This window comes from Tyto alba, unplaced genomic scaffold, assembly GCF_018691265.1.
Source record: "Tyto alba isolate M040663 unplaced genomic scaffold, T.alba_DEE_v4.0 Super-Scaffold_45, whole genome shotgun sequence".
NCBI lineage: Eukaryota > Metazoa > Chordata > Aves > Strigiformes > Tytonidae > Tyto > Tyto alba.
Genome location: NW_024881321.1, coordinates 29,516,032 through 29,538,639, shown reverse-complemented (window position 1 = coordinate 29,538,639; position 22,608 = coordinate 29,516,032). Strand labels below are relative to the sequence as shown.

General features: G+C 36.9%; 1 protein-coding gene across 9 annotated transcripts in view; it reads left to right on the top strand.

Moving 5' to 3' along the window:
* The window catches only part of DOCK9 (dedicator of cytokinesis 9), a 130,839-nt gene that overhangs the window by 12,152 nt on the left and 96,079 nt on the right, over positions 1-22,608 (top strand). For 2 of the 9 annotated variants that reach the window (XM_042805891.1, XM_042805888.1), the window contains exon 1: positions 4,540-5,009. The exons of 4 other annotated variants lie outside the window; for them this stretch is intronic. In XM_042805891.1, coding sequence (XP_042661825.1) covers positions 4,848-5,009 — 162 coding nt within the window. In that variant the 5' untranslated portion in view covers positions 4,540-4,847. Of the gene's footprint in view, positions 1-4,536; positions 5,010-22,608 lie in introns of those variants that run through there. 3 more of the 9 variants (XM_042805894.1, XM_042805893.1, XM_042805889.1) reach the window with 3 other exon arrangements.

The window sequence follows — 22,608 nt, the reverse complement described above, 5'->3', positions numbered from 1 at the left end:
CTTGTTTTACTAATATTATTCAATGTCCATTGCTATCTCCTTGTCCACAGAGCCAACCACCTCATCACAGAAGGCAGACAGGTTGGTCAGGCATAATTTGTCCTCTGTAAATCCATGCTGTTTACTTGGAACTACCCTCTTATTCTTTATATGTTGGGAAATGGCTTCCAGGAGGGTTTGCGTCATAATTTTCCTGGAGACTGGAGTGAATCTTACCAGCCTGTAGTTCCCCATATCCTCCTTCTTGCCATTCTGGAAAATGGATATGAGGGTTACTAAGAATAACCCATACCCAAACAGACATTCTGCACTAGAATTGACCAAACAGGTGCATACGAGTTTTAAGAGAGAGTAAAACTCAGCGTTGTTGCCACAAAGCATCTTTTAGCACATTTCCTTCTTTCTGAAGAAACACGAGTTCTTGAAGAAAATTACCTGACAAAGCTTTTCTATGAAATTTGCGTGAAGCAATCATTGCAGAAATGGTCCTTGCAACAGGAACCAGCACCTGAATTTTCTTCCTCTTCTATAGGAGTACTCCTATGAGGTATGAACTGTTGTATATACACTTTTCCCTCTTGCAGGGCTGTTGGATCTTTAGTTCTTTCCTGCAGCATAGCTTTATCAGGCAGAAGCGAGTACGTTGGCTTAGATATACTATCATCTGGTTAAGGCACTCCAAAGTGTGGTAAGTGGTGTTGGTTTTAATCTTTTTGGGCTGAGGAGGCTTTAGGCCCACATCTCTAGCATTCTGAGCTGATATCCAGGCAGCTGCCAGATGGAAGGTAGTGCTCCACCCACAAATACTGTCATGTTTTGTGAAAAGCTGAATTCAGTCAGGAGGTGTTAAGATCTCTAAGGAACCAGATGTTCACTCATGTCAAGATGGCATCAGTTTGGCATGTTAAATACCAAGGACAACTTTGTAGGTAAAACTGTAAGTATCTACTTCTAATGTTTTAGGAGATTAAGGATATTTTTACAGCTCTTGTGTGCGGACCTAGATACTTGAATCCTGCCTGAAGTATGTTCTCTTGCACCTATGGGCCTGTGTCTTCATGCAGTGTTTTGCTTTAGTGATGGCATGTCTGAAGAACGAATATCCATGTTGTTAAGTAGAAACATTCGATTGGAAGGTCTAGATAGCTTGATCGGTATTCTCTCAACTGTTCAATTTATGTCTAGGTGCCTCTAATAAGTTCTCATTTCGATAATGAGAATTTTATAGAATCTCCTGAAGACTTTAAATCAACGCAGGCAATGATTCCTAAAGACTTCTACCTTTGTAAATGTTAACCAATGTGAAATGGAAACATGTAAATATGGTTTAGAACTGATGGATTTCTAGCACACGTTTACTTGGTACCTGTGTGATTATGCTGGTTGGAACTCATTTGGTTGTCAGAGTTGCTTAATGTGTTGATGAAGTCCTCCAGTACCTAAATGAAAAGTGATTATTAGGCATTTACTGTAATCAGAGGAGGACTGGTGGTTAGATCCTTACAGCACTAGTGTAACTGTACTGTTAAAGAGTTTCCAACAATTTTTTGAAGGGGAACTGGAGCTTCTTCTGTATTACCTGTCCAAGAGAGCACATCTCAAAGAGATATGATTGTGAACAAATTGGAGCTACCACAACTAATTAATCTTTTTGTCTTTGGAAATCTCATAGTCCAGTCAGTACAGATTCAATACAGTATATAGCAAGGAGGAGCTTGTTGCTCCCCATAGAATCCAGGTGGTTTGGCCTGGGGATGTAATATTTTCAATACATACTAACTCAAAGAGCTCTTCATAAGTTTGGATGCTTTCTGGTGCAGACTCTTTTTCATGAACCAAGAGAAGACAGGCATTAGTAGTGTTTCCTCTTTGCAGCCTTCATTTCCTTCTCTCCACTCTTCCTTATGAAAAGACCTTTTCATAACCCAGGCTCAGCTAAAGGCAGTTTGCAGTGTCTAGGTTGCTGCTCATATGATGTACAGTCTGGGCTGGTTCGTATGTTGATTATTTTTTTTTTTGTTGTTGTCATTGTATTAAGACTTTTACCTACCTTACACTGTATTTTAGTTCTCTTCAATTGGTAGAGAAAGTTCTGACAGACCTTTACAAGAATTCTTCCAGCATCCTGTTTCACTTGGAGGTGTAATATTGTAATGGATAATATTACATTGTGTCACATTTCTCTCTGGATGTTCACTGCTTGTTCAATGTGGTTGCTCATTACAATTGCAGGAATCTCCTTAATGAAGCTGGAAACTTCTGCTTTGCACCAAATTAATGTTTTAGGAAAAAGTCTGCTTGTTGGCAGATTGCTTTACACTGCATACTATTCAGATTTCTCATAATATTAATATTCAAGCATCTGGTCAAGCTCCTCCTCCCTGTGGTTTCTTCCCACCCCTCATGTCCCTTTCAAGCTCTGTGTGGAATGCTTTTTATGTCATTGTTGGTAGTACTGGGTTGATCCAAGTCCATTTCCGTTGCCTTTTCTAAAATAGAGTAGAAACATTATGCTAATTTATTCAAGATACGGTCACAATTAAATTTGCTATTAATTGGGTTTGAATTAGAATACCTCCCAGGGTCACTTCCAGCTTGACTTAGTTTATGATTCTCTCATGTGTTCGTCTTTCCAAATGAAATCTTTTTGTCTTCCTGTTTCTCCACATCCTACCTAGTGCTTTGAAAGTGAGGTCATTTTCTAGGCATTTAAAGGCACTGTCTAGTGCATGATGATTTGTTGTAAAATGACTTATTTTTCTCATACTCTCTTAAGGCATGAGCTACTCTTTTTTTTCTTTCTTTTTTTTTTTTTTTTTTTTTTTTTTTCCCCAAGAAGCATGTTGTATTATGAAATCTCTGAAATTGCATGGGAAACCCTCCAAACAGTGCTTTCTTTTGATGATCTCATAACTTCTGATATCACACTTGGAACTTGAATTTTTTCAGGTTTCTCTAATCCTACATTCCAGATGGAAATTAAGTGGGTTTATGCACTAGAAACAGTTAACTTGAATGTATTTTTTGGGTGTGTCTTCCATGGTAATTCACATGACTATTTTCCCTCAGGCATTTGCAAGGATGTCTCTATCCAACCTTAGTGAATGGAGCAGAACATTTCCCTCACTGACCTGCTTCTTGTTTTCAAAGAGGGTGGGATAGGCAAAGTGACAGAAGGTACAGACATGGCTGTGCAAGGTTCATGGTTAAGTATGAAGTATCTTTGCCCTTCAGAGTAGAATTTATGCCAAATTCTTCACCATTACCTTCTTTATTCTCACCCACAAAAATCTACTTCTTATTAATTGAGCTGTTTTAACACAATTTTTATTTCTTAACAATACGTGGAATGTGCTAACTGCTGCTTTTGAGAATATGGGAGTTGCAGGAACTACTTGGATTGCTGTCAAATATTGAATTTTTTTGTTTTTTCCAGTCAATGTGTCTGCATGTTATTATGGTGTATTTAGATTAGAAATGTAAAGAGAAGCATACTGAGAATCTATATCTGACATCATTAATCTGTTTATTCCCTCCCTTCATGCCTCACTGAAGTCCTTTTAATTTAGCTTATTTTAACCCCATTGCAACAGTTTTGAGTTTGTAAGTTCACTCTTCCATCCGGTTTTACAACTTGGTAAGTAAAAGTAAACACGTCAGTGCTTTCAGTTTAGCATAAATATAAAACTAACCCGCAATCTCCAACAGGGTGATTGATGCTGTTATGGTGTGGATTGGAACAGTTATTTTTTGGAAATTCCTTGCCTTTAAAAGTAGTTTAAAAAAATTAAGACTTTTCAGTGTCAGTTAAAGGTATTTGTATACTTGTACGACAGATACCAGTACAGTATGTGGAACAGAATCCTGTAGAGATAAATGCAATTAGTACAGGTGTGATTCACTATAAACCCAAGAAATCTGTGTATTTTAAATTTCATTTTGTATTTTTCTTTTACATGTGGATGCTGATCTGAACTAGATACTCAGTGAGCTGTGTTTCTTTTTCTTTTTTTTTTTTTTTTCTTTCTTCCTCCCCTGACTATTGACTGTTTGAGGTCAAGGACTGGATAAAGTCAGCTTCTGGCAGGTGGGAATTGACTGATCACTTGGCATTCGAGGAAGAAAGAAAAAAGTAAAGACAGCCTTCAGCTCCCTTGTGGTTTGCCTGAACTGATAGTAGCATGCTGATAACATACAGATTCAATTGGAGTAGGTTTATATAACACGTCGGGGGCTTTCTTCATAGCAGCAATGATTTAAGAATTTTCCCCTCATATTCTGGGGTTTTTATTTTGAAGTTTTTTGTTTTAGACACTGAAAAGCACATATAGGTCAAGCAAAGAAATGTTTGCCAGTACGAACTCTTTGCTAAGCATTCTGGGAGAGTGCTTTCTTGCAGCAGATGAGGATTCTTTGTGGCTGGCAGCAGAAACTGCAGCAGTATCTTTGCAGTTTCCTTTCATCTTTGATTATGTTCTAAGGATCTCTGAAATATAGGAGCTCTTTCCCTGACCCTCTGGAATATCTTTTAATCTCTGTTGCGGAGTATAGCACATGCTGAAAGCCTTCTATCTTCTGCAGTTGAGGTATCCTTTGCTTTTCCTCACCCTCTGATTTTTGTCTTCTGCGGCTGGATTTTTGGCAGTGTTTGGTTTAAGCAAATAGGATTACATTTCAGTAGCTGATGGTTTCTAGTCAAGGAATATACTAAATGTCGGACGTAATGAAGATTGTACGGAGAAGTATTTCTGTGAAGCACAGGAAAATTATTAGAGTCGAGCGAAGGAAGAAGACATTCTGCAAATGCAATCAGGGCTGCTAGAAATGCAAAATTCAACAGATTTGGAATGGGTTGCACTACAAGTGTGGTTCTGTTTAAAGGCATTCGTACAGTTTTTGAGAGAAACTGTGGTTATATTTGCAAGCAGCAAGGGGAAAACAATGCCCTTGAATACACAGCATTCATCTTGCCAAATGAAGATTCAGGAATATTGATTCATTCATCCCTGGTAAATACAAACTTGTTTCACTAATAATTTTATTTGCTAATTGAAAGCTAAACTAAAAACAGGATAGCACGTTTATTTAACATCTATGTACAGACATGAATATACCCTGTTCTGATATTGTATGATGTTAGTGCATGTATGTGACATGTAATACGTGTGTGCATGCAGCTGTAGTGTTAAAGCTTAGGATTCATATTCATTCTGTCATTTAGATTTGTACTGATAGCTCTGAAGAATTTGCACTCCCTAAACAGTATTGTTACAGCAGATTGTCTGCTGTTTGATCTTTCTAAACATACTCTTGGTATTTATTTGGCACTCCTTCAGTGGAAGAACAACAGATGATTACGTTATTTGGAAAAACTAAGGAAGGAATTGTTGGGAAAACAGTAACCCAGAATTTAAGGTTTTTTTTTTTTTTTCAGATGAATTTGAGTACTTTTTTTTTTTTTCTCTGAAACTGTTCTATTTCTGTTGAACTTACTGAGAGGGATACAGGAGCATTCTAGAAGAAAAAAAAATGGTTAAAGGGAGTAATAACTGTTTTCTGAACCTGCTTTACTCTCCAAGGCTTTTTTAGGTGTTGCTTGATGCAAAGAAAACAGGCTTTAAAGTGAGACTGTCTTCTTTGTACCCCTGAGGTTAATGACGCATTTGTGCGTCAGATGTATTGCATTTAGGCTTGAGGGGGTGGAATTTCAATTGCTAATGTGCACCACTTGCTTCAGAATTGCTCTAGTTAAGGATTTAAATATTTATTTCAAATAATTTAGGGTTACTTGTTAATTGCTTTGTCACTGCCAAGGTAGTTGGAATAAGAGGGGTGTGGTACACGGAAATAACTGGACAGATTTTTGACAAGCTTGTAGTGCCTGCTGGCATAGCCACACTGTGCAACTGCAGTTATGGAAAGCCTTCAGAAATTTCACAAAGCTTTGTTGTCTTTATGCTGTTGAGATCCTTTCTTGCTGAACTCAAATATGAGAACAAAAGGTGTGTGTATCTATTTATCTGTAGATATGTATATACACGTGTGTGGGTGTACACCCATATGTATGTATATTTATATACATGGATGCACACACATAAGCTTCCGGGAAAGAATATAGAATTATCTGAACTGTCTTCAGATACTTAAAATAGCTTACAGTATGCATATTAGCTTCATAACAGTATTTCATTTTATAAATCCTTAATATGGTTTGATATTAAAAATAAAATGGCTTCTTCTAGGTATTAGAAGCCTTTTTACACTGTTAGCCATTTTTAAATTAGTGTCATAGAGATGGTTATTAGACACTTGTTAAACTCTGGACAATGCATACTTCCAATAACTTTTGTTCTCCATTGAACTTAAGACCTAACACCTTTACTGCCTTGAATTATACATATAGTTACATGAGTGAATGAAGAAGCAATTTTAAAAAAATGTAATATGAATTATTGTAACTTGGAGGGTGCAGTGAAATTTTTTTTCCCCTTTTTTGTTAAATGTGGTATTGTTCCAGCAATAACTTCTCTTTAATTTAGCCATACAGAATTGGTTTGCAAACTGGCAAGATTTAGCACAAAATATGCTTAGTCTGCTGTTTACAACCAAAGTTCCACATCTGTCACTTAAGAGTTGTTGTTTGGTGGTTGGTTTGTTTGTTTGTTTTTTTCCCACCTCCACAATTTCTAGATGCTTTTAAATAATGATACTGTGGTTTTGGTTTTTCCTGTGTGGCTTTGTCAGCTTGGTTTAACTGGAAGTAGTGGATCAAGGTAAGTTTCTTCCTGGGATAACTACCGGAAGGTCACTATGGAAGAGTGTGTGGAATTGAGGGCTCAGAATGATTTCCTGCTGCTTGTACTGGGCTACTGTAGTCCATAAGAACAGAAATCGGAATTTTACAAAAACAAAAAGAAGGGACTTCATTAAAAGTTAACGCTCTTGATAATCTGAGCTGGCAGTGGCTATCACTTTCTGAGATGCTGTCTGAAGCTGGGCAGCAGTTGCTGCTCACTGACCCCTGAAGAATGGAAAGTAGAATTCTTGGAAGAGGAGCACAGATGCTGCAGTCCTAGCAACAGTGACAAGTGATTTTTATGAAGCTTGTCTAAGTATATACATAGAACTCTTAAATTACATAATCTTTGTACTCTTTGCTTGAAAAGCTGACTTGGCCAGCTCTACCTCCTCTGAGGGGGGTGGCTTTCAGAAGGAGAAAATACCTTGCTTCTCACTGAGAAGCCATGCAGGGAGGTGAAGACTACAGGAATCCCCTTCTCTGAAGAGAAGCTGTATGGCCAAGACCAAAATACAGCGGCGGTGTGTCACTTACCTGTGTTGCCTTTTATTTTGGTGGTTGTTGCAACAGATGCAAGTGTGGGTGTACGGCTTCACCTATTTGTCTGTGCTGTAACATATATTCAAGCTGCAATTTCTTATCTGTCCTTTTTTGGCAGTATCTGCTATCTGCTCTATTTAGCTATTTTGGATCAATTATCTCCTGATGTAGGACTGTTATCAAAACATCAGGGAATTTCAGGGAGTCCTTTAAGTTAAGAACACATTGATTCTCTTGCAAAACCTGTGTTGAAAACCTGTGAAAATTTCCTGTGAACAGAAAGCTCTTGGGAAGTAGTCCTTCTTGAGGGAAAAATCTCCTGTTTGTTCTGTGAAGAAATAAGGAGGCAGAAGTAGTTGATCTAGCATACATTTTTCTTATTTACCCTATAATCCAGAGGTCAGGAGGTTATATCTAAAGTCTGATTAAATCTAATTGAAGTTTTATCTTAAGCAGGTCTGTTCTTTTGATTGCTTGAAGGAAAGATTAAAATGAAGCCCGGGTGAGAATGGTCTTCTCAGGGGTACATTTCAAAAATGCTGTCTTGTCTTTGGGAACATGTCTAGCCTGTCATACACATTTTTATCTTGCTAGGACACAGGATTTCTTAGGGTCCTTAGGTCCATGTGGATAAAAATCAGTGTTTAAGTAAAAAATTATAAATTTAGTTTGAGACACTGTTAAAAGTTGCATCACAATTAATGAAAATGTGTTTTCCCCAGTTGTCTACCTAGGGCATATTTATTTTCTGCAAATATTGAGAAAACATTCTCATTTGCTTAATTTTATAGTAAGTTGAAGGATACAGTTTCAAAATACTAGCTTATATGCTGGATCTACACTACTTTGTTTTGATTTTCCTATGATTTTTTCTTAATCCATTCTCATTATGATATTATGTGTTATTTCTTCTGTGTTGCAGTATCTTACAAGTTAGGAGGCTTTTTTTCATGTGTTCATTTTTATATTCAAATTTTTTTTTTGTAAGCAGATAGTAATTGGTTATATAATGAGTGAACTGGTACTGTATGGTTTAGGGCCTAAACAGCTGATTCAGGTGGTAAACAAAGGTGGAGAATGAGCAAGGGAAAATGATGTGGTGACAATAAAACTCGACAACGTTTTGGAAGTTCGGGTTTTGCTAATAAGCCCTTTGAAGTATTCAGTGAAGGAGGAGGCTAGGTGAGTGTGCTAGCAACGCTGATGGAGGAGCTAGAAAATTCTCCAGTGAGTCAGACTGGGCTGAAGGACATTAACATTTTTTTTTTCTTTATATTTGTCTGAAAATTGCAGAAAGCAACTTAGGTGTTATTTTCCATGCTTGAAATGTTTTCTGCTCAGTTTGCTTCTAATGGCTTGTTCAGCAATGCCATTTGTCTCATTCAGCTTTAGAACCTTGTAGTTTGATAAACCTACTTAAGCATGTGCAAGATGTGGCCTAATCATTTTAAGTAGTCTTTTTATTTAGTAAGTCTGATGTGGAAAATATCCTTAATTTGAGTAACTGTTACTTAATTTGTGTTTACACGATTTCCAAGAAGCATCTGAAATACTGTATGTCCAGCTTTTAATAGGATAGATTTTGATATTTGCTGGAAGCAGAACCACTGACCTTATATTTTAGTAACTGCAGTTTCTTTAGTCTGTGTCACCTGTTGACTTGACAGCAATGTCATCGTTAGGTGTTACTGAGTTTTTGTGTGACTGTTCATTTTGTGCTGCTCATGAGTCATTTGGCTTATTAATAAACTAACATCTTTAAGATATACTGAACTCTGGGCATGTGGGAAGATTGATTAATGACAGCAGTGAGCTATGTCATTCTGTAAATAACTCCACAGTAGACATTCAAGTTGCAAATATTTTGATTTCAGAATAATACTGAATTACATGTGTATAATTTTTCAAAAATTATTTTTCTTGATTTAACATGTGAGGTGTTTAATAAATGAAGATTTTAAGGTTTATTTTAAAAGGCCTTATATTAAGGCCTGTTCTTGCTATCTGAATTAACAAATTAATAGCAACTTGTTTAAATAAAGTAGAAAAGTTTAGTAGTGAGAAAGTAGAAATATTTAAAGGAGAAAGTTCTAAGCAAGTAATTTTGCTGAGTAAGTGGAAGTTGCTTTTCTTTTAATGGGTTTAAACAGTTTATGCAGCAATTCTCTAATGGTGTGCAGATAATCTGTATGGCTTAGTTTGTTATTTTACTCTTGTAACTTGCTTCAACTTGTGACTGTATTACAAGTGGCTTTTATTCATCAGCAACCGGATCATTAGACCTCATTAGACCTCTTATTAAGGAAGAAACAGACAGGTATAACATCTAAGACAGTTTTTCATGGGTCACTTGAATGAGAGCACTTCTTTTATCTCCTTTCATTGAGTGAATAAAAACCTAGTGTCTTATGTGCTGGCTTGTAGTTCTGGCTAAATGTCCTGATGGTTTCTGTATTAGAGTCCTTCAGGAAGAATGCTCGAATGTCCATCTCTGCCCGCTTAGCAGGGGAAATTGCAGCACATTCACCAAATATGTAGTTCCTGCAGCAAATCTACTTCTTTGGGAGATGCACGTGAGAGGAATGCCAGGCATAGGTTGGCAGGCACTCAGTGCACTGGCATGCAAAAGATAAGATGAAACATTGCATCTTCAGCAAAAATACTTTGACCATAAAATCTGAAGATAGTTGGTCAAGTCTACGTGCATAAGATGTTGTTCATCCATGAGAATATAGGTTGGACTAGCACAGAAAGATACCTGACCCCAAAATTATGGCATTAGGTTGCATCCAACTAGAAAACATCTTCCCTTTGAATGTAGCAGCAGGGGATCTTGGGGTAGCTGGATATCCTGCTTTGAAAGCAAGCAAAATGTCTGGACTTAAAAATAGACTCAAACAACACAACCCCAATCAACCCCAAAAAACCCCCAGACCAACACTGCTGCCCCTGTGTCCCCTCCCCCCACTCCCCCCCGCCAAAAAAAAAAAAAAAAGTTAAAGCTGTGTATGATCTTGAAGAATGGGAAGACTTCTGTGGTAGAGAAGTTGTGCATGGGTGATGCTTTCAAGAGTAGAGTCTAGACTTTGTGAACATACAGGAAGGAGTTCACTTCTCTGTTCTTTCTTCCTCATTAATATTTCCTTCCACCTGATTTAGGAAAAGCCTGAAATGCTCATTTGAATCATCTACACATGCAGGTATCCTATTCTGTCATTAAATTAAATGCAGTTAAAGTAAAGCTGGGAGTCAACTGCTAACTGTTGCAGTGTCCTTGTTTCTTAGAACTCTACAGTGTGAAGTCTGAGACATGTTTATATTTCAGTTTAGTGGCAAACCAAGATGCACTCTTACTTCAGCCCAAGGACAGATGTGAAATGACATTCTCTTCAAGAAGCAAATCACTCCTGGAAAAGATTGGTGTTAGACAGTGGGAAGACCCCCACCTCAGGCTTGCTTGGCACAGAACTGCTTCAGTTTGAGAGATCTTCAGACCTGGGGGTTTGACTCGTTTTTTGTCTTTGATTTGGTGTCTGTGCTGTCCTGTTAGTTTCTGATAATTGTAAGGTGCTGTCCAGGTGGGAAAAGAAGCCACATTCATTCCAATACTGTTCTCTGTCAGTTGGCTTGTACATGTCTTGTCTATAAGGAGGTATGTCAGAACAATGGTTAAATCCTTTAGCAGAAGTGCAATTTTAATCTTGAAGTCTCTTATACTGATTAAATTCTACTGATTTTTTTTTTTTTCTTCTTCTTTCTTTCCCCTGGGATCGTAAGGAATTCAGATTTTCCCTAGAAACAGAAAGATATCTACTAAGATGGTATGAAATTAATCACTCACCAGCGAGTCAAACAAGTGGACCTTTAAGTTCGTACTTCATAGATAACAGTATGCAAAAGTGTGACATGGACAAGACTTGAGTTAATGTATATTTTGCTTATCTCCACTGTCCAAACTAAGGTGCTGTATTTTATCTGACAGATAGTGATGTCTAGCTGAAGGATATTAATGAGATATGCTGTGTTAGTGTTAACAACTTTAACCAAATCCTTATTCCATGAAATAAAGAGCTTTTAAAAAAATCTATTGTATAAAACCATTATGGACCAAATAGAGGCACGGACTGGGAGAATCCTTTACCTTTATGCTGCTACTAAAACAGGCAGAGCAGTTTATTCCAGCTCCTGAGAAATAATACAGACCTGTACATTGGTGTTACCTTTTTTCATCAATGCAACATACTTAGAGACCTCTTCTATGTGGTATCTCAGCATCTTTGTCCTGTCCAGGCTACTTGACTGTCTCCCTAAAAAATAGTTTTTGGATTACAATTAAAATTAATCTCAAAACTTTGAGATTTGTATGATTCATTTAGATACAGAGGGATCCCTCTCCAAAGAGGGATTGTGATTCTAGCTATTCCAGAATGGGTTTAATTCTTGCTTTACAAAGGAAAGTCAGTGAAAAGGGAGTAATTTTAGGTGTAATGTTGACAACATGAAAAGTTTTGTAGTATGTAGCACACTCATATCTGTCTTATGCTTTGTTTTTTTTTCCTCTTGCCTGCTCCTCTTCCCTTCCTAGAGAACGTATTCCCCACTGGTGGGATTGCAAGTTACACGTTTGTAGTATTTGCCATAGGAGGAATGAGTCTTCCTAACTGACTGACTTGTGATTCTTTTTTTTTTTTTTTTTTTTTTTCTTTTCTATTTCTTCTGAATGTAGTGTGTGTGGCAGGAGAATTGCCAGGTGAATTGCAATCTGCATTCTGTTTGCTATCAGCTGGCTGGGCCTTTCTCTTAAACTTGTGAATATATTCTGCCAGGAAAAGTGCATATCTGTTGGTCACTTACAAAACTTGGCAGTATTAAGATATGTACAGCTGCAACACTGAATCTTCCACAGACATGTGAAATGTTATGCTTTTAAATATAGGTGCAAGGCAGGCTGCCAAGTGTAGGAGGGCAGTGCTAGAATATCTCTTACTGATACAGATGAAAGCAAGAAATACTGGCTTTTAATGGTGCTTGTTATTCTGCTAAAGTGGGTCCATATTTTCATATGAGCTACTGCCTTAAAAACCCAACAAAAACCTAACCAACCAAACAAAAAAACCCAGCAAACGAAAAACAAGCCCCCCCCCCCACCCCCCCAAGAAAACAAAGTATCAAAACCCCTCCAGTCATCCATTCTTCTAATTTTTGGAAGTTATTTTTTAAGAGATGCTGTGAGTTGCCAGGGAATTGAGAGAGCCACAAAGGAGTAGAGAACGGGTGTAGGATTTTAGTAAACAATGTTATCATATCCTTCTGTTTTCATTTATACAGGACATGCAAGCCTACAACAAGATTATACCTTCCTCCTCTCCTCCCCCCAGTTGCTACAGGTTAATCAACAATTCTTTCCCTAGAGACAAGTTTGATGGCTGTAATTATAGCTGGTACATATAGTGAATGCTGATATTGGCCACTCAGTAGGGTTTAGTGATCTTGATGCAGGTTGTAAGTGGGACTTGGAGCAAAAGAAGTGCCACTAAACGAAACTACTCAGGTTTTAGCTTGTTCCTGCAGTAAGGCTGGGTAGTCATCTTTTCTTCCGTCGAAGTTCAGAGGAAATTCTCATATGCTGCCCATATGCTATAATTTACTCTTCTTCATTAAGTGTGGTATTGTGCATTAGGAAAGCAAGATCTTCAAGTGAAAAGTGATTTGAAGAAATAAGAGGGTGTATGTGGGGAACTTGTCTTTTTGGGCAGCAAATTTGCTGGATGAATCACTGAGGTATGCTGGGAATACTGAGAACTTTTTTACCTGTGTAATTTTGTAATGACATAGGTGATTCCTTAAGGGTATATGATGCAAGAAGACAGACTAGAAGTAATATGAAAAGTACTGTTGTTTGAAGTACCATGGGAAGTTCTTCAAGCCACTGTGTGTGTAAAAAGATGAAATGCATTGTTTCTATAATAATCTGAGTTATTTTGCTGATAGGTCTCTCTTTAGCTAGTAAATTCCTGCAAATTTGGGGGAGCCATGTTGGAAATGCAGTCAAATACCTTGTGTACAGTGATATTCTTTTCGTACATGCATTGTTTTCCTGGGTTTTCTGTTGATCCTTATTCAGAAAACTACCTAATACAGCAAATTGAGTAGTATTTTTTTTTAATTGCAGATAAATCGTTTAAAACTACACGTAACAAGATGATAAATTTTCATCATGTCTTAAAGTCCTATTTTTCATCTTTCAGTTTCTGAATCATGATGTGTTGTTGATAAATTTTTAAAATATAACTCTGTTAAAATAATTTGTTTCTTTTGACTGTGTGGTGCCAGGGTAAGCAGTATCATGTTTGGTGGGTTACGGTTTTTTTTTTTGTCCATGTCACCCCCTCATAATATTTTTTTTTTTTTTTTTTAATATTGAGATAATCACTAAGTACTCAGCAGAAAACAGATGTTGGAAATACACATCAATTTAGCAATTAAGGTCTGTTTCATGCAGGATATAGCTCAGGAGGTACTGCTTCGCACTTACATTGTTGTTAAATGAAAGAACCTCCTCTAATGGTATATGCGTGTTAATGAAATGCAAGCTAGAAATTACATTAACCATTCAGTAGGAAAAATTAAATCTGAATCTTTAAACTGATGGTGTAAAAACGTTGGCTTGGTGACTTTCTTTTTGTTTCTCATCGTGTTTTGAGAATAGGAGGAATGGTGGGGAAAGAAAATTGCATTTATACTGAATTAAAGTAATCCAGATGCATTCAAGGGAAGTACCTGACCAGGATAAAGCAATGTTGCAGTTTAAAAGTAGAATCCTTTGTTACATTAGTCAGAAGAAATACTATTTAAAGTGTATAATATTTTAAAGTCTTTATTAGTGTGTATGTAAGTGCCCTGTGCATAATAAGGTTGTGCATTTCTGGTTGCAGTTAAATATAATTGCAGCCCACCTCAATGAAACAAATTCCTGTTTGGCAGCTGCATCCTCAAGTAATGGTATAATTTAGTCTAAGCTTCCGTTTTCTGAAAACAAAAGGGGCTGGTACAAAATAAAAGGAAAGTGTAACTAAATGTTCTTGAACTATTGTCTACCTTGATGTACACAGGAAGGTCTGTTTTTGTAAATTTGACTAAACTGCTAGTTTCCTTCTCTAACTCTTGAACAAACTTTATAGAGTATGGTTTTCTAGAGTTCGGTGTCTATATATTAGAGAGACTGCTTAAAAAGTAAATGCATTGAACTTGGTTTTCCTAGAGAACAAGACAGAAGCATAGTAAGTCATTATTGTCTTGACTAATAGTTAACTTGATTATTTCAGTCCACTCATTAGAAATATGTGGATAAGTGTGGATGGGATAGGCAAACTCTTTGTCAGACTCAATTTCACAATTGCAATAAGCTGAAATAACAATATACAGGTGTGAAAGCAGAGAGAATGGGAAGAGAGAGGGATATTAACATGTTATGTTAGGTCTGAAGGGTAAGAAACTGATTCCTGAAGTCGGCTTCTTAAAAATACTAGCAATAAAAGAGGATATTTGGGCTTCTCCACAACTTCATTTGCTTTCTGTAAATTAAGGTGACTTTCTCTTCTATTAGAGAATAGACAAAAATTAATGCCCAGTTAAATTTAGGATGTCAGTTATATTGAAAAGAGATAATTAACTGTCCAAAAAAGTGGAGCAGTGTTGAGAATTGAATCCAGTGTCTTAGTTTCCACAGCTGTCTGGTTGTTACAGTGGACAGGGAGTCTAAAACAGGGGTGTGCTTCTCTGGGGAGCTGGATTTTCTCTCAGATGTATTTTTGCTTGGTAAATACAGCCACTGAAGTTTGTGCATGTGGAGGCTGAAACTCATCGGTGTTAAAAAGAAACAAAGGGAACACCAAAACACCCCTCTCAAAACCTGGAGAAAACTGTTCATCACAGTTCACTTTTTTTCAGGAGGAATTTAGCGTACAGTCATATGTTAAAACTACTGCATGGGGAGCTAGGTTAGTCAAACTTTCAAAATTACCGAAAATGTTAACTAGGTTGTGTACAAAATTGCTTTGCATTACACTAAAGAATTCTACAGAAATGACCCCGATAAAAAATGCTGGCTCTAGTTTTGCCAGTGTGTGTGTGTATGCTGAACAGGGTCTGTAAGTAGCGGTATAGTACGAGAGTGGATTGGATTACAAAAACAAAGGTGAAGCATGAAATGAGTTAATGTTGCAGTTAAGGAAAGAAATGGAAGGTACTGAGCACTGTGTAGCCTTGAACCAGGAGGCCAAGAGGCAGTTCTGAAAATGTTCCCAAGAAAAGGGAGACACCCGTGCAGTGTTTTGTACTGTTAACAAAAAAATCCTGTGGAAGCCAGAGATGGTGAGTGATGGCTGGCTGCTCTTCGTGTCTGGAGGGCTGAGGTTTCTCAAGTGACTTCAATCAAAATGTGTGAAGATTTTGTTGCGTTGTCTTCGCAGTGTTTTTTTGGAGGGTGATCAGTGATGGACCTCTACAATGCTGCAGGGCTCTGAGGAGGGAGGAATGAGCTGAGGGCACTAATAATGTGCAAAACAGAACTGAGCTAACTGGATCAAGCAAGGAAAGAAGCTGAGGGAGACTAGTAGTAGTTTAAGTGCTTAAAAGTTGAAGGTATAGAGAGGGTTTTTTCTAATTTTATTTTTGAGTTAGTATCTCTGTAGAGTATATATGATTTTTAGTGTGAAGACAATTTGATGTTAAGGTAAATTTTTAATTTAGATTTAGCACTAAGATTGAAAAGAGCATACCTCCACAAAAGAGCAATGTGTCTGTTTGGGCCATTGGTCCTGGAGAATGTACTTGCATAGTGGCTGGTTGAGATAGTACCTGAGTAAGTGATATTGATTTAAAACCAAGAAGTAACACTTATGGTTTTATACTTGAAAAGAGGCCCAGTTGTCAAAAAAATGGCTAATTTATACAAGAAAAATATTCTAAAATAATATTGAAGCCTCGATTTTTATAAGTGCTGTAAGAGACTCGGACTGTTTTACATGGTCATTTTAGAAATGCACATGCTCTTTTGTGTTTCACTCATAACATTAAGGCATTAAAATGGATCCACCTTTTTTTTTCTCCATTTTTTTTTTTTTTTTTTTTTCCCAAGAAGAATACAACATGCTTAGGGGCTGGCCTTTGTCTGTTGTGCCTTCCCACCATGGCAGATTTAGCAAACTGCAGCTGAGAAGTTAGGCTAGTTTGTACTTTCTGCTGCTTGTGCTGGCGAAAAAAAGCTGTTGTTTTCACTGGATCACTGGAATGTTGATTACTTTGATGCCAAAAAGCAGACGGTTTTACTGCTGTTTGTATTTTCAATCAAAGAATGCAGGCAAGAACAAACAGAAATCCTAAGAAAGAGCTTATTATAGAGTCTCCTCAGCAGTGCAAGGATGCAGGTCCTTGTGAAGTAGAAGTGGAGAGTCCTGTGGTAGTGCTGGTAAGAATTGTTTAAACAAGTTATCTCTTCCTTTTAATAATTCCAGTTCTGTCTGCCAGTGAAAAACTGCCTAATCTGCTGCTAATGAGAACTTCCAGCATTCTTACTTGTGAAGGTGTGTTTAAGTTTTAAGTTTCTTTGTGTGCTGTCTGCCTTTTTAATTAATTTTTGCTGTTCTGGTTTACCAAATATTTGGCTCTCTGAGTGTGACTTCGGAATTTTGTTTTCATACTAGCTGCTTTCAAGTGTCTGTTCTGTCTAGCACAGTTGTACAGCTCTTTGAACCTAACATGAATACTACTTACACTTTAAAATACATTCTAGCACCAATATTTTTTAACTGCCCAGCATATCTTTAAATTAAAGTGTATTTGAAGTATTTGAAATATCTTTAAAGACTGTGTGTGTAATGGTTAAATTTTACTTACATGTTCTAAGAACTGTCTAAATAATTCAGGTGTATGTCTGTTGAAGGATCTGTTTTTCAATGCCCTAAGTGTGCATTATGGAGGAATTTAAAATTTAAAGTAGCTTTCAGTGAGGGAAAAGGAAATATTTCTTTGTGGGGGAAGTAATCAAATAAGATTTTTTTTTTTAATATGGCTACACACTTAGTTCTGTCGGAATTTCAATAGTACAGCAAGAGAACATAATAAGCAAGCTTCAATAAATCCACCAACTCTCTCCAGCTAGGACAATAAACCTTTTCAAATAACAGAGGAGGACTGTGAAACTAATAACTTATATATCAGTAAGAAAATAAGTACTTTGATAGTTCTTACTAAAATTGCAGTTTTACTTAGTAATATCTCATACTTAATTAAAGGATGACAGTCTCCTCTTCATTTGTTTGGCTGTGGTTGAAGTTAGTGGGAGCTGTGATCCTCAAATTATGGTCCCCCTCTTGAGCTTCATGCTACACATTTAAGATACCAGTAATGTTTTAGTTCAATTCTATATTTAGTAATACATATCTGTAACTTCATGGGAATTGTTACTGTATATAACTGAAAGATTACATGTGTGTTAGTAAAACAAATTTTCTTTTCCTTTACACTGTTTGCTTTAGTTTCATTGTATTCAGAGCAGTTGTTAGTAAAACGTGGTTTTTTTTTTTTTTTTTTTTTTTTTTTTTTGTATGGGTGTGTTCTGATTTCTAGTCCAGATTTTCATCAGTACAATATGAGCTAATCTTGTGTGTGCTTTCCTGCCTTTGGAATGTTTAACTTTATTTAGAACTGTTTTTATTCCCCCATGAATACTCAGAGAGGATATTAGTGTTTCTGCAGATACTTAGTGCTGCAAGTTGATCAGCAAGCGTATGTTCTCCCTCAAAAAAAAAAAGTATAAAACATTGCTGTATTTACTTATAACCATTTATGAAGTACATCCCTATAATTTTCCAGGTACTACTTAATGTTAATTAAATTTATATAAATTAATATACCTCCAGTGTTTGCCCTTCTTTTTTTTCATTTTCAGATGAAGCGGGTGCATTCGAAACAAAGGTCAATATTTCAAGGGAAGAACATTCAGGTTCCATATAGGTCACACAAAAGATGTCTTCACTGTCATTGCAGAGGCTATTTTGGTCTTAATCTGTTACATATATAGACAAGTGTATATATGGCATATAATTATAGATGGTATAATATCCCTTTTTACTTCTGCTTTTGTCTAGTTTATTGAGGAAAACTAGATGAAGTGCTTCAAGGACACTTTGGACGAAGTGTACTGCTAGACACAATGCAAAAAGTAGGGCGCTGTGTTTCATTTAAGACCGATGTTTGGGTCTGTTTTTATTTCTTCGGGCTGTGATGTTGCAGTAGATTTTTATTGCCACAGTGAAAGTAGATATTTTCTCACTGGTATAGGGCACAGGAAGGTAGTAAGTAAGACTGATAAAGTTGCTAGTTGGTGTAACAAAATGTAAATGGCAGAACTTCTTGTTTTCTAGATTAGAAACCTTAGAATTGTATTAGATAGCAATCCTCAAAGGCATTTGGAACAGGAAGCTTATGGTTTTACTCTATTAATAGTTATTGACCGTTGCCTAAAACAGTCTCCCACATGTGGATGTATTCCTTTTATGTGGGCAATTATGATGTGATTTACCTAGAACTCAGAGTTTTCTGACCGTTCTTTATAAAAATGAAGAAGAATCAGTTGTCAGGACTTCAGGGAAGCAACAAGTTTTTTGTGATACTCATTTAATTCTTTTAAATGTAGTTCACAGAGATCCTGCTGGAGTATTGAGGTAACTGAGTACTAGTAACTGTAAGCATCCCATGTGATACTGAAACAATGTTATTTGATTGAGCCTTGTGCCTGAATTAACTTTTCCTGGATAGGTGGGTCGGTTCACAAAAGGAGTCATCGGCTGTTCTCAGTGCCAGTATGTTAGTACGTGTGTTCTCTTATTTTCCTGCAATTTGAATTAGATTGTGTCATGACTTTGCTTTTGAGGTTAACAAGCAAGAAGAGCCCATGGAAAAAGCATTTAGATTTTCCGGGTGGTGCCTCAACCTTACTTGGGATGAACTGCAGTTGTGCTAGCTATTGTAGAAGTTACCAAATTAGTGCACATGCTGTGCAGATGCATTTTGATAGTCAGAAGTAGTAACTGCTTATCAAATCAGATGTATCTGGGAAATTGGAACTTCTGGAGGCCATGTCTCTGCTTGAAAACACACCGTTAGTATAAAAATGTAAGACACTTGAGCTCCTCAGTCTGGCAGAGCATTGCTGAAGTCTGATTCTAGTGTTAGAAGTTTCTGTGCTGATAAGAGAACTTTATAGGACACAGCCTGCTTACATTGCATCTGAAGGGAAAGCAACTGTAACTGCATCCATATTAACAACCTGAAGTAAATACTGGCAATACAGAAGGTCTTATCAAAGTGCTTGAGCTCTGAAAAGTGTTCTTGTGTTTAAATGGACCTTGACCATCAATGAAATAGTTCTCATAAATAAAAGCATAATCCTTTGTAATTTAGACTGAGTTCATTGATTTTGGAAACCTCCAATCTCTTGTTACAGCCCCCTCAAGACTTGAGTGAACAATAGAGCAAGAGTTTTCAGGCTTTCAGGTTAAACTGGGGTGGGGAGGGGGAGGAAGGAAAAGTTAATTACTGTTTTTTTTTTTTAAAGAAACACTATGCAAAAAAAGCCTCTAGAGCTGTTTATTTTGTATGGCTCACTGTGTAGTTGCCAGTGAGCGCTTCCGGTCTGTTCATGTAAGCATGAGAACAGGTGACTTAATGCATTTCATTCTTTCAAGTCCTAGAGGCTTGAAAGTTTGGAATTTGTCAATGAAAGCATATTGTTACTAAATATATACATAGTGGTAGTTGTTTTACATAAACCTATAGCGGCTTATTCCTTCCCACTGCCCCAAAGTTTACATCACAAAGTTAACCATACCTAAGAAAGGGGATAAGTAATGTTATATTTAAGAATAAGCTCAAGGATACATATAATTTTCTGAATGGATTTTTAAGTTGCTTAAAAAATAACCCAATGTGGGTGATTGAGTTTAATGTGGTTGTGGGACAATAAGATACAGGGAGCTGTTACTCATGTTTAATATTAAATAGTCTTATTTGTCCAAAGTGGCTTGCCTCAGGCCAATGTTGGCAAATATGTAGCACCTTATATTCATCAATTCATATGTTGTGTTGCCTGCTAGTGCTTGTATCTCTTTATGGGGACTTGTTAATATGCAGCCATACGTGCTAACTATGTTTTTACAAGGTAAATGATATTTTGTAGAATGAGACTAACAATACTCAGTATACCTAACATGACCATCCTTTGGTTTGTGAGAAGACAAGAGGAAGATAACTCAATTTAAACATACAAGGAAAAAAATTTACTGTTTGTTTTTTTGTTTGTTTGTTTGTTTGTTTTTTTTCCCCTGTAATATGTAATGTAGGCAATAATTGAGCTCCTAACTTAAAATTCCTTTTATCTGATGGCTTTTGACACTGCTTGTCCAAATATATAAACCATATTTTGGCAGATTAAACTGGTTACCGTGTGGGTGTCACGACTGCTGTTTTAAAATGCTGCTTATAATTGGGAAGTTTCCATGCCTGTAACACACTGACAAAAAAAACAAAAAAAAACAAAAAACCAAAAAAACCACCAAACAAGTGGTATGGCAGATACTTTGCTGCTTTACCTTTCTACAAATACAGCATTGGCTAGCTTGAGCGCTGAACCCCTTGAAGCCCTATGCTTTTAGCATTTTCTTAGATTATGGAACTAAAAATGTTGTCTGTTGCAAATTAACAGGAAAAGCTAAGTCTTGTTTGAAAGACTGACTTTTAGTGCCTGTAAACTTGATTTTGCAGTTTTGACTGGGCTGAGTTTTGTCTGTGTCATCTGGTCTGTAAATCATATTCAATGAAACTGTACCTACCCAGCAACTTGTCTTTTATATTACACTAAATAATAGACCGGAAAATCATTTTTTTAAGAAGAATAGCTTGAGAGAATCTGCTTCCTTGTGGTGGTGTAGGTTTGGCTGAATGCCAGTGTCAGTGTGCTGTTTATTGTTTTCTTTTTTCATATCTGGTTCAACCTGATAAAACATCCTCTTCCTTTGAACCTGACAAATGACTAAGAAAGAAATGAGTAACACTTTGGAGAAACCTAGGGAAGCAAATTCTTCATTAATTTTTACAGAAATTATATTACTACAAATCAGGTACTATCCTGATTAAATAGAAAAATGATATGGTTTTCTGGTACCACTAGCTACCTCTGTGTCCCATTGACTTTTGGTGTATTCAGGACCTCAGCTCCAGAGAACTTCAGATTCTTTAAAAGCTTCTAGTGAGTAATCTTGTATTTAGAATGTGTAAGCAAAATGTGAGCAAAGCAAATTTTCTTTTGGGATTTGTTTTTTTTTTTAGCAATTTTATGGTTATGGTGGACGTGGTGTGTGTGTGGGGGTGTGTGTGGGTGTCCTTTTCCTCTATTTTTTGCTGGCAAAATGAGAGAAGACAAAACTAGCTTTCTTCCACTCTTCACCTATCACCTTCCCAAGAGAATTAACAGAAGGATGGATGTAGCTGTTCAGCACCAGGGGGAAGTGGATGAAAATGCTGCTTGTGTGCAGCACCACATAAAAACCCATTACTCATTTGGGCTGACAGCCTTTGTTTGCTACCAGTTAGTGGAATTGGTGCTGTGATCTATCTGCTTGCTAGTTCAGGAAGTAGATGTCCTGATATGTGAACTTTCTGACTGTATTGACCATGTATACGTTTCTTCTTTCTTTAAAAGGCTTCCTAAATTGCATTTTAAGTATATTAAAATATGTGGTCTGAATATTTTTTTTAAGGACATTTTAAAAATTGTGAGCTGCACTGAAGCTGAGTAGCAGAATTAAAAAGTGGTTTTGCAACAGCTTTTAACAAGGACAGAGTTTCACGTTCTGTTTAGCAATCTGAATCTCTCTTCTGAAAGGGTCCCATCAGCCCCTGTCTATTGGCACAAGTGGTGATGAAGCCATCTGATCAGTCTTTTAGAGAGCCAATCTGGCTGAAAGCTCGCTGGTTGGGAGGAACCCTCTAAAGCCAGATCGCTTCCTAATCTGACTCCAAATATGACTGTTGAGTTGCTGGTACCAGCGTAAGAAGGCTCAGGCATGTGCCACGAGAGAGAGAGGGTCCTTCTAGTGTCAGCCCTCCTTTCAGTTAATTTAAGCCAATTGTGAAGCCAAACCTTTAGCTAACAGAAGAGACCTTGTGTACACAACTCCAATGGTCTTTCTCCCCTACTCATTTCTTAG